Here is a 12,728-nt window from a genome sequence, read left to right as displayed (position 1 = left end):
TGCTGTGTGTGGCTTTTAGATCTCAAATTTTTGATCTCCTCCGTGATGGTAGATCAGTCTTGTATATATGCTTTGAAGCATTGTAGATAACGTATTCATATTGAATTTGTTTGAAAGTAAATGTTTATATGTTTATTTTGTGATGTTTCATATGTTTAAAATGTAATGATTATGGAATGTTGAAAAAGACCTCTTCTGTGTAACATAATATTAAATACTGCAGGTTCTGTTTTAATTAATATGAAGCAAGATATTTTAATAAACCAAGTATTACAAATCATTTTTTGTACAGCAAGTCATAACCTCAGACCTCTAAAACTTCAATCTCTTAAGAAGTATGGGAATGGCAAGAAGTTCTGGGGAGGTTTACATAAGGCATTAGGAAAAATTTATTTGCCGCAAGGGTGGTCAGACACAGTCAGCACCTAGTGAGGTGGCTGGTTCCCTGTGTCTGCCAGTGTTTCAGAGACAGTGCCCTCAATAGTATGCCTAAAACTTTGGTTAGCCCTGAAGAGATCAGGTCTTTCCGAAGGTCTTTTCCAACTGTTCTTTCTTCCCTTCACTCTGAAGGGCAAATGTTTGTCAGAATTAAGTTAGGGACTTAAAAACTGAAGTAATGTAAAATATGTATTGTGTGTGTTTTTTATTTCTTCTAACCTTTCTAATGCAGAAAGGTTGCATTTTCCCAGCATCTGGCTGTAACTGGAGTTGGAACATCTCCCAAGTACGTATAGCATTTGTCATAGCAGACCTAAACCAATAAGCTGTCAGTTTTACAGAAATAAAGGCAGTATTAGCTTTAATACATTAGTACTATAATTATAAACTGCATTATTCAGCTATTACATGTATTCACAATGAAAACACTACTTTTATTTCATGCGGTACATTTAGAAAGTACTTATGAAGTACAACTTGCAGTATTAATGTAAGCTACGACCCAGCAAGCTGTTAAGTAGACCTGCAGCCTCTCAGCTCCCAGGTGCACAAGGGCTCAAGAACAACCTTGTTTAAACTTACGGACAAAAACCTTCACTGAAATCCTCTATTGTAGGTAGTAGTTCTTCCGTGTCTGACTTCAGGTGTGTCTTTAGGTATCTGTAGCTTTACAGCAGCTCTTGATTAGAGCAAGGTGGTTAACCGTTGTGTGGTGAATTGCAGAATGCATGGTTTTTAAAATAAAGCCAACAAGAACACCTGGGGAGGGGAGAAAAAACATCTGAGGCGTTGAGGTTGCCTCCGCTGCAAGGAAGATATAAAACAGACCCTGCGTTGCACCAGCACAGCTGTGACAGAGCAAACCCACGCTGTGCAGCCAGGCCTCAGGGCTGCATTCCCGCCACTGCGCAGCCTGAGGCTGAGAGGGCAGCATGGCGGCGGGGGGCAGCCGTGGGGACCCCTTGGCCATAGAGCCACTGCCTGAGCCCCAGCCCGAGATGTCCCCGGCTGAGGGGCTCGGGGGGGACCAGGAGCAAATGGCAGAGGTGGGCTGGGAAAGGGAAGTTGGGGCTATTGGGAGGAAGGGAGCGCTGGCGGAATGCTGGTCAGGGCTTCTGAAAGCTCAGCACCAACGCTTGGGGCAGCTGGGCTTTTTGGTGGCTTAGTTCACACAGGCTTGTGGTGGGCGCTCAGTGACTGAAGAAAGGCTTTCTCAGAGTGCTTCACACAACTCGTGGTGGTCGTGGCTAAACAGCACAGCCCTAAGGCCTTTGGCACTGCCTCTCCATGGGCCAGAATCACCGACACACAGAAAGGTTTTTGAAAGACTTGAGAGAGACTTTTGAGATTTAAAAATAAATATTGCTTTGCTTGAGAGAAACTGGGAAAAATAAACAAAAGGAAACAACCCTGCCCTTTCTCTCCAGAAAATAAGAATCAAATCCACCGACCTTCTTTTCTCCGCCAGGCGGTGACCATCTCGAGCAGCTGCAGCCCAGTGCCAGATCAGGACTGACCTCTCCATACAGAGCTCTGCTGCTGCATCGTGCTCCGCTGCGTGGAAGTGGCTGCCCCAAGGGTTGCCAGTAGAAGATTTCCTAAACTTTGCTCTGTTTGCTTACAGATTCAATTTAAAATTCTAAGAGGGCACGGCGATACTGTGAGTTCCTGCCATTTTTGCTGTGAAGACTCAAAAGTACTTTCATGCTCTTATGACAGAACAGTGAAGCTCTGGGTATGTTGTGAACACAACAGCAAATTAAAAAAAAATCTGTTATGGTGATGTCTTAATATGATTTGACTGCTGATAGGTGGAATATTTTGTAAAGAATCTGAAGTTCCTCACAGAGGAAGATGGCAGAGTACAAATGAGCAAGGAGTGAAATGTTGGTCAGTGTGATGGATCTTGGGCTCTTTGCAGTATTAGTCTTCATCTGTATCACTGCAGTACACAGGAGCCCAACAATGGATCTCTGGTTGTTTTTGTACAAACAACAAAAAGTCCTGGCACCAGTGCCTGGACCAGGCTGGTGTGGAGGCACGCTCGTGAAACATGAGGCAACACTTGGGTGGGCAGTACTGATGAGATTGGCTGTTCGTTATTTGAACACAACATTCACAATTGAATTTAGAATACACAGAAATAAGTTTTCATTTGTATTTCTAGATTAGATAAAACATGTAAGGCACACACGTAAGGCTAACATTATTTCACAAGCTTTGTTTTGCTTTGGTTTTGTGGTGCTGTGTATTTTTTCACAAAAAAAGCACTTCCCAATCAAACTCTTCTGGATTTATTCAAGGATGTTGCCGAAGGATTTCCTGTTCAAATTTTTGAAGAACACACAGCCCCAGTTTCTGAATGCAACTTGAGTCCTGACGATAGAAGGTGACTATTTTCTATCACAATTTATTTTAAAAAAGGGACAATGTGATTTTTCAAGGTTAAATGTGATTGCACACATTGGAAAACATCAGACAAATTTGAAACAGATCAGTTACTTCTTCAGTTGTTCCTATGGTTTTCTATTTCATCAAAGTGAAACTTCTTTTGCTTCATTTTCTGTTCATTATTCCTTTGTCTTTGTCTGGCAGCCTGTTCACTGCCAGACTCCTTCATCTCCAGTTGATTTCACCTACAGTTCGTGGAAGTCTTTTGGTTTTCATTTGGTGGCCACTGAAGGAATAGTCCAAGTCATGACCTTTGCAGGGCAAAGGAATTTGCTGCTTGTGAGTTATTTGTGGCTGGAAGTCTGTGGCTTGTGTTCTGAAAGGAGTGTGTAAACAGGTATTGCATGGAAGAGCAACATTGAAGCACAGGGGTTCATCTGTCAGTGAGATTTATATGGTCATAAAAGTTCTGTATTGTTTATTAATAATCTATATGCTTTCCATTAAGCCTGTAATGTCAATTTAAGAAGAAATGCATCTTACCTAGTGTCAATCTCTGGCTATAATAATTAAAACAACTGCAGCATGCATTAACATTTGATTGAGTAGGTCATACGTTGCCACCAGGGTTATTATTTCTGCTACGTTTTATCATTAATGTGTAGTTTAAATCAATTTTTATCAAATTAAAGAGTTGTCTAATCTCCTTTTGACCATGGGATTGCGTATGTGCCATTCTGCCTGCTGCCTCCCAACCAAAAATGCCACCAGTTCATTATCTTCTTGTTATCTCTTGTGCTAAGTGCTTCCATTTAGGAGCAGAGATCATGCAAGTGAAGGAAACGTGTGCATAATGAGAAGAATAGAAGGTTTGAGAATTTATTTTTAGTTTGCATGAAGCTTCCTGGGCAAAATTTGTGAAAGTGACCTTTTGTGAACTTGATTAAAAACTGAAAAAGCCACAATGGGACTAAAAACATTTGCCCATATAAATGCTACTTTTTAGATATTTGGAAATATTCTAATAAAACAATGTGAAAGCAAACTTGGTGGTGACCTCCTCATTCATGGAAACCTGCCACTTGTCATCAGTTAGCTTTGTTGTGTAATGTGGGTTTGTGTTTGTGCAGAGCAGTGTCTGAAAATTGCATACGTGACATTTTTATTGTAGTTTATATCTGAAATATAAATAATTACATATTTTAAACTGCAAAAGGCAATTTTTGCTGCAGTGCTTACAAATCTTTTTTAAAGTAATGAGTGTGAGGATGTCAAATCATTGTCAGAATTAAAAGTTAGCATTTATTTTCAAATGTCTTCTCTTGAGTGAGAGCACTGAATGCTGTTTTCATGGTCATTTTTAGGATGGTGACATCATCCTATGATAATACTGTCAAGACCTGGGATATGGAAACAGGAAAAGTGCTTGTATGTATCCTTTTGAGTGCATCCTCAAGAAAGTGTAACTGTAAAATTCAGATGCATTCCTTAGTTATTGACAAAGAACAAAAAAACCAAAAGCATTCTTTGCTCAATGCACTACAGTCAGGGTAGGCAGGCTTGATTTTTAGTCTAGGTTTTGGTCTGATTAATTGTTTGATCACAGTAAGTCCCTTGATGATGAAGATGTCTCAGTTATTTCAGATAAAAATGGCTGTAATAGTAATAATCTGTCTCAGAGGATATGTTAGACTGATTGAATTAACATTTTAGGATTTGAACGGGGTATCCCTGTCTAATTTTAAACTTACTACTATTTTAAAGATAGAATTGGATATAAATACTTCTATCACCTTTTGCTGAAATAAAGTAATACCAAACTCCTTTCTTCTGAGCCTACTTACAGATTAAAGCAAGTGCTGTTAAAGACTCTTATCTCAAACCCTCAAGCGTGTTTCCAAAAGCCTTTCTTTTCTTTTTAGTGGACAATAGAACATGAAGGCATCGTAACTTCATGTAATATTTCCCATGATGGCAAATATGTGGTATCTGGCTCAGATAAAGGCAATGCCATATCTGTTTTTGATGCAGTAAGTGCAACAGAGGTGGTATGTGTCCAAGGTAAGATTTATGACTTTTAAATTTTGTTTATTCGGTTCTTGATTTCTTGTATTTCTTAATAATAGCAATGAACTCTGCTCAGATGCCCTTCCTTCATAAATGTCTGTGTTTTGCAGATAGACTGGCACACAGCTGCTGTGGGTAGTTCTGCCTTTCAGACTTGTGCACTGAGATGGAGAGCTAATGATTCAAAGCTGGGAAGCAGCTTTGCAATAGTTCCTCTTGGTGTGTTTTCCATAGGTCATCACAGGAGTACAATCACAAGATGCTGTTTTGATCCTGATAATCAGAGGGTGACTTCAGTATCATACGATAAGACTATAAAGCTGTGGGATATGGTAGCTCGATCCACCTCAATTACAATTAAAGAGTAAGAAATAATACTGTAGTTAATTATGCGTGGTATTGTTTGCATCCTTGACAATTATCAGTGAGAGTTATGGTAAGATTTGTACTGGAGAAAATGAACTGTAATTGTTGAACTGAATTAAGTTATATGTGATATATGTGGAATGCATGAATGAAAATTTCCACTCAAGCTTCCCGCTGTAAATTATTGAAAAGTTGCATTTTGTCAGCGTTTTTGTGCTAGTTTTTAGAGCTCCTAGGTTCTTTTAAATACACTGGAAGAAGCATATGCAGTATAATGCTGAAGTACAAACTTACTGGTGTAATTCCTACTAATTAGGAAGAATTTATAATCATTGACAAGTGAGAAGATAAAATATTACGTAGAAAAAAGAAGTCTTTAAAAATATTATATAATGAAAGAGAAGAAACACAATGGTCATCTTGAATTTTAATTATTTTTCCTGTATAATTGAGGGCCATCTTTGGCTTCCCTCTTTGGCTTCTTTTCATCTCTCATTATCTCATTATCTATGTTGTTAATGGCAGTATGAATCAGGACTGGATCTAGGACAGATGCTCTGGACCCCAGCTCAGCATGTACTTATATTTTCACAGTGAACCAATTGTGGTCACTCTGAGTTCAGGTACAGGTTTTCCAGGTGATTTCTTGCTGCAAAAGTAATCCCTCCTATTTAATTCCATGGAAACTGTAACAAAAGAGCACAAGAACACTGGTTATTTAAAATTGTTATATATTTATGTATTTTAAAATAAATTTATCATTTTTCAGCTACAAAGTGCTATTTTGCAGCATAGGCACCATCATCAGATGTGCATTTTCACCAGCAATGAACAAGAGCCTGCACCAGTGGAGGTGACCCACTGTCACTGTTACCACTGCTGGGATGCACCATGCACTGCATCACCGTGCTCACACCCCCTGTTTGGTCTCCACCAATGTTCAGCAAGTGCCAATGAGTGCCAATGGGTGCCATTTTTTCCACATGGAGGAATTCAATGGCATGCCTCTGCTACATGTGCATTTCCATGTAAAATGCCATTTTGTCAGACTGTCCCTCTGCTGGCATCTGTCACACAGCAACAATATCGGTGGGAAGATTCAGTCTCTGTGGTGATGCCATACCACCAATCTCTACCACTGATGTGGGCTGATACCATAACAGGCATTACTTTTGGACAGTGTCATGCCCAGTACCAGCAGATGTGCTCCAGTGAGCTCCTACAGCTCCCTGTGCTAAACCCTTACATCTCTCGCTGAAATAAGCATTTAAAACATTTAACATTTAAAAATTAGGTCAATGTTGGGCATTGTTATCATTTTTAAGAATAAATTATATGATAGATATCAAGTGAGCTGTTAAAATAGCAATAGCTTTTAATAAACTCAACAAATTTAGCTTTGAATTATAACAACAGTAAACAGAGAGTGCCTTTAAACAGTAATAAAATGGTCTGATGAGGAATTAGGAGTTAGTTTGGATGGGAAATTCAATCTGGAGCATTGTAATAATATTTCTTTTAAATCACAGTGACGACAGCCTTGTTTCCTGTAAGAGAGGCTTGGGATCCCTCCCCTGGTGCAGACTGCATGAAGCCCCAAAGTTTTCAACCTGTTCCAGAGCTTCCAGATTCCTTTTATAGACTTTAATATAAATTGATTCATCTCTTTCCTCTGAGTATTAGAATACAAATTCACATTTTTTTGGACTTTTTTTGGTAACTTGCTTTTAAAGAAGTGTGGTTGTTCTGTAGCTGCAAAGCAATGTCATCGCTCGCTCACTGCTTGGGTTCATTCTGGCCAATGGCTCACTCTGCAAGGAGCCCAAACCCATGCAGGCTGCAGGGCTGTGAGCAGCTCCAGGGGCTTTACAGAACTATCCATACAGTTAACATTCAGAATGTGCTTATGATGCTCTACTGGATGGAGAGAGTGCTCAGTGCCACAGGAGGCTCTCTGAGAGTTTGATAATGCTTACAAAACCTCTGTTGGGGTGTTTTCATGTTTCAGGGGACACAGCAATGCTATCTCAGATTGTTGCTTTACATCTGATGGTCGATACTTATGCACAGCATCCTGGGACAGGAGCTTAAAAATATGGGATGTAAAGACAGGAGAATTTCGGAGTCGTGGACCTGTTACCTTGAACCAGGGACATGAGGGTTCTGTTAGTTCCTGTTGCTTTAGCCAAGATGGTGAGTTATCTTGATACCAGCACACGATATAACTCAATATCTGTGTACGTGACATGGCAGGTGAGCCACAAGCGACCACTCCAATCGCGTAAGAAATTTGTCATTTCCAAGATAGCATATTTAATTTCAAGAAAATGATCTCCATGTAAACTGAAGTTGATGACCACAGCCCCTCTACAGGCATGAAATTTGTATTATTGCAAACTGCCATTGTACTGGAACAGATTCTCTTCACTGGCATGGGCTGATATGAGTTTCTCTACATATTGGTCTAATTAGCTGTTCCCTTTTGCAGCTTCACTTCTTCACTACTATTACTATATTTACTATTACTGTTTACTGTTACATTACTATTATGCCAAGTTATGCTTACTATTTATAAAATCAAGAACGTTAGCAACAAATAGCCAAAAGGAACTTCTAGCATCTTGTCAAAGCATGACTAATAGCTCATTAATTACATGTTATTAACCAAGTCTGACACAGTGCTAGAAGGAGTCTCTTATTAGTCTGTGTGTCAAAGCAAATATACAGTAAATATTCTGATTTCATATTTCAGCATCACTTGTAGTGTCTGGTGGATATGACAACGCTATAACCATATGGGAAACAGATGCAGGATATAAGAAGTTAAGCTTAAAGGTACTGCGGTTTTATTTTGTCAGTAGTTTGATGAGAAGCTGTAAAGTGTGTGCTCCTTTAAAAGCATTGTATTTGTTGTTACACAGTATCCTTGCCCATCCTTTCCAGATACAGGCAGCAAAACATACTGAATTTGTGTGATGTAATTGGTTAGAACAATATATTCATACACAGTCAGTCAGGAAGATACTACCTCTGTCAGGTCAGTTATAAACATGAGACTCCAGCTAACTATGGGATATGATTTTATGGCATACTTAAAACTGTTCATAACTTTGTGTGCCCATTTTGCAAATGTTAATTTCACAGAAGTCAGGCAATTATGTCAGAGTACAGATTTGCAACCTTGGTTCTTTTCCTGTCCTCTGCAAATCTGATTTCAGTGGACTTTTTTTTTTCTTTCTTTCTGAATTACTGCATGCAGTACTGAAGGCTTAGCTAAAACGTTCATGAAAAAGCCCACCTGGAATGTGTCAGAAAATAAAGCTTTCCTTCAAAGCCTTTTGAGCTCAAAAATAACTTTCCACTGTCGTCTGCGTTCAAGATAGTATCTCTATTTGGGGGAGTTTATAAGCTTGTGCCTCATGCTGGTTGCCTTACATGTAGGCTTACAAACCCTCCTGAATTGGAACTGTACAGGTTAAACCTTTTGAACAACAGCAGCACATGTTCTCCACTGGTGCTTTGCAAGATGCAATTACTGCAGATATCCCAGTTCACAGCAATCGCTGTAAGTAACTCAGTTTCCCATTAAACACAAAGGCATCTGTTTAAATGTTAATGTCTTTGTAGCTATGGAGAATTCCTGTTCCTTGCTCATGACTAAATTTAAAAACATTTTAAAGATTCTGCTGTAAAAAAACTACTTAAGTTTTATATATGCATATTTAGCTTTTTCTCTGTGCTTGGAAAATACACAATTGTTTGTCTTTTAATTTATTTATTAATTTATTGAATGTGGTGTTAATCATAAAAATGACACCATATCTGCCCTTAGGCAGATAGGGGCTTTAGATCCCTAAACCTTAGGGATTTTATCTGTTGATTCCATATATGTTTATACAGCCTACATCACTGGAGTAAGCACGTCATTTTAGACTTCAACCTGCCTCTGTTCTTATGCCAGCTCAGTGTTGTTCACTGGAGATCAGCAGTGCTGCTGTTGTCAGAAGGAGGGTATCTGATACAGCTGCTAGACCTGGCCTGTTTTCAGCATTGGGTTCCCGGCCTTTAAATGGGGGGAAGCTGCTGTCTGTTCCCAGAGCTCTTTCCTCTGTTATTGCATGCTAAGCAGCCTCTTTTTATTTATTTGTTTATTTATTTGTTTATTTATTGAAGTAATTAGTATTAGGAATCAGCTCTTTCTCCTTACAGTTCTTTAATAAGCTGTTTAAAAAGTAGAAAAGAAGTCTTTCAGTGGAGCTTACCTTCATGGTAACTGACAGATGCACTGCCCCTGGCTGCTGCTACCAGTGGGCTGCCTCCCACGGCTTGTAACAGCAACTGCTCTCAGGTACACGTGAGAAAACATGAGCTTTCTAGCAATGCCTTTTTCTGGCTGACCATGAAGAGCGTAGATAACAATTTTCCTTTTGCATTTCAAAATGAGTGCATAGTACCGACAGTAATTTTTATTATTAGAAAATTAACTATGTGCTTTTTTTTTTTTTTGGCTTAAAGTTAGATTTTGCTTTACTGTAGGGCCATTGGGACTGGGTGACAGATGTTGCAATTAGTGAAGACAAGAAGTGGATTCTTTCAGCCTCAAAGGTGATCACCACTTTCCTCAAGCGATTTCAAGAGCTAAATTAGAAGTGGATGTGAAGATTTCATCCCTTCGTGTCAGGTTTTGTTTGACGACATTTAAAAATAATTCAATTGCTCACAAAACTTCTGTGTTCTAATCAGTATCTACATCAAGTAATTATAGAAAATCTTAAAAATAATTTGATGACTATGTTTATTTTTGTTATCTTAAAACGTCCATGCAGTTTTAAGATTGCTACAGGTTGTTTCCAAAGATATGCTTAAACGTGAGACAGGTGATTCTTAAAGGTGAGAGAGTTTAGCACTCTCCTGTTGAGAGACTTATCTGAAGAAATAAGAGCTCATCTTCTTGGAAATTATGTAAATCAGTGTTTTGGTGATACACAAACATATAAAAATGATTGCCTTTGTTTCTCAGGATTCTACTTTGAGACTGTGGAATATTGAAAGGATGGATCGCATACATTCAGTGATAGAAAGCAGAAAAGAAAAAGGCTCAAAAATTGCTCAGGTTATATTATTTTATTTTCTAACCACACTTTGTATTTTATTCAGAAACAAAACCTGAATTTTAAAGGAAAGCTTGAGTTTTGCTAGCTGAAAGCACTAATGGATTGTTCTTTCTTTGTGAAGATATGCACATCTTTTTGGGGGGAGTAGAATGTAGTAGTAACAATTCTCTTTTAAAAGTGGTTGTGATAAGGACACCAATTCATGTGCAAAGGTGCATCAAACAGTAAAATATGCCATTAACTTTTCTGTAAATATTTTCTATTGAATTTGAAATTAATGCTGTATAGAGTCTAATAGAAATGGAGTAAACTTCATGTGTGTGGCTGAACTACCATTTTTATTGTATTTATACCAGTGTGAAGAATGTGAAAGACCTTTCTTAAGCCTGCAGCATGGTGGCTTTGAAGTGATATCCAAGTGTGTATTCTGTCGTCTGTCTTCTCCAGCAAGAAGTATTTTGCCATTGCCACCTTCCATCCCTCCTGATCTTTAAATTCGTATGACAGTCTTTGAATGTTAACATATGTAAGTATAAATGTAATATCTGTACACCTTCATGTACTGCACATATAAAGCTGAACATTTAATCTTGTTCTGCTACAGTGTTCTGTATCAAGAATGATAAACTACGCTGCTAAGCAGGGTCTGTTGTGACAGGACAAGGGCAAATGGTTTCCAACTAAGAGAGGAGAGATTTAGACTGGATATAAGGAAGAAAGATTATGATAAGGGTAGTAAAGCACTAGAACAGCTTGCCCAGAGTGCTGGTGAATGCCACATCCCTGGATACACCCAGGCTCTGAGCATCCGATGGAGCTGTAGGTGTCCCTGGGCACTGCAGGGGAGTTGGACCAGATGGCCTTTAAGGGTCCGTTCCAACTCAGACAATTCTGTGATTCTATGCTTCCCTTATGCCCTGAACAGCTGTGCCTTGTCACCTAAAGACTGAAACTGCCCAGTAGTTGAAGTCTATATAGTATGGTACTAGAGAACAAACTTATTTACTTGCCTGTTGGTAAATTTTAAACAATTTTTAATGAATACAGTAGTTCCAAGCTCAGTTTATTAATGAATATGTGTGAATTATAAATTATTGTCAAGTTTCCTTCCATTTCTTAGATAAACAATTCTTCTTGACTGTGGCACATACAGAATCTTTGCTTTCAGTGGACAAACAAAGGATACTTACAAAGAATTTTTTTAAGTAAAATGATGAACAAGTTCATGGTCAGATTCTCCCTCTTGCTGCCATGCTCCTACAAACTGCTGTGCAATAACTTCCAGCCATGAGAAGAAGCTGTAGTTCATGTCTGACACAATTCAGTACAAACTACTTCTGTCTAATAAGGGTCCACCCAGCAAGGAGCACAGTATTCTTGGGAGCAACCTAGGGATTGCATCTATTTAGTGTATGTGCAAATATCAATTAATAAAATATTTAGTGTTTCAAAATGTCTGGAAGCCTTGTTCCTAAAAACAGTATTTTCAGACTTTTCAACATTTATTTCCAAGAGGTACTTAAAAGAGGGAGGATAGCTGAACCAGGAATCCAGTTCAACTCTGGAACAGAGGTACATTTCAGTTCCCCGCAGAAGCGGGCTGGCGGTCAGGAGCCGGGTCGATGTATTGAGCCCGCGAAGCACAAATCGCTATCGCCCGGCGCCGTGGCTTAGTTGGTTAAAGCGCCTGTCTAGTAAACAGGAGATCCTGGGTTCGAATCCCAGCGGTGCCTGCGCGGTAGACGTTCGCCTTTTGCGAGCGGCCGCCGTTTTACCGCAGCTCGGAGCGCGGGAAGGCCGGGTGGGGCTGAAGGGGAGCGGGCTGCGCCACGGCTGTGTGCTGCGACGGGCAGCAGTGAGGAGAAAAGCGGCCGGTGTGTGAAATGACGTGCATGCGCGCAATGTCTTATGTGTTTTTGCACGCGATATGTGTTTGTTTGCGCGCGCGGTATGTTTATGCACGCGATATGTGTTTGTGCAGCCGGGCGTTGCTCCTGCTGCCCGGTTTCTCTGCCGGCTCACGGCAGCTGCCTGTGGCGCTCCAGGCAGCCAGCCCACCTGTGGGTCTGCTGGTTGGTCACCTAGATTCCTAAGGAATTGCAAAGAGGAATTTTTTCGTCATACAGAGCGGAGAGAATTCCTCTGTCAGATGTCTTTGCTTCCTGTCTCTAAATCTTTATCCGCTCACTCACTGTTCAGTTTTATTCCCATGCTCTGTGACCGCTGGCCAGGTGTCCAACATGAGGCATGTGCCACCCCTTTACCCGGGCCTCCCCACCTCTCTTTATTCCCTTTTTCAGTTTTGTTTTTGCCTTTTCTGAGGGCAGGCTGTGTGGAAGCCCCATGTTCTCC

At 39.8% G+C, this 12,728-nt stretch overlaps 1 protein-coding gene across 1 annotated transcript; it reads left to right on the top strand.

The window, feature by feature from the left end:
- Positions 1-1,370: 1,370 nt before the first annotated feature.
- WDR88 (WD repeat domain 88) lies at positions 1,371-10,870 on the top strand (the record flags this gene model as incomplete). The annotated part of the gene is made up of 11 exons (XM_079541277.1): positions 1,371-1,484; positions 2,063-2,173; positions 2,742-2,827; positions 4,194-4,257; positions 4,752-4,890; positions 5,131-5,260; positions 7,271-7,455; positions 8,015-8,097; positions 9,799-9,867; positions 10,283-10,375; positions 10,733-10,870. The coding sequence occupies 11 exons, from the start codon at positions 1,371-1,373 to the stop codon at positions 10,868-10,870; spliced, it is 1,212 nt and encodes a 403-aa protein (XP_079397403.1).
- Between the last annotated feature and the right edge of the window lie 1,858 nt (positions 10,871-12,728).

The sequence above is a fragment of the Tetrao urogallus genome, assembly GCF_951394365.1.
Source record: "Tetrao urogallus genome assembly, chromosome: 12".
NCBI lineage: Eukaryota > Metazoa > Chordata > Aves > Galliformes > Phasianidae > Tetrao > Tetrao urogallus.
This window is presented reverse-complemented; position numbering and strand designations above follow the sequence as displayed.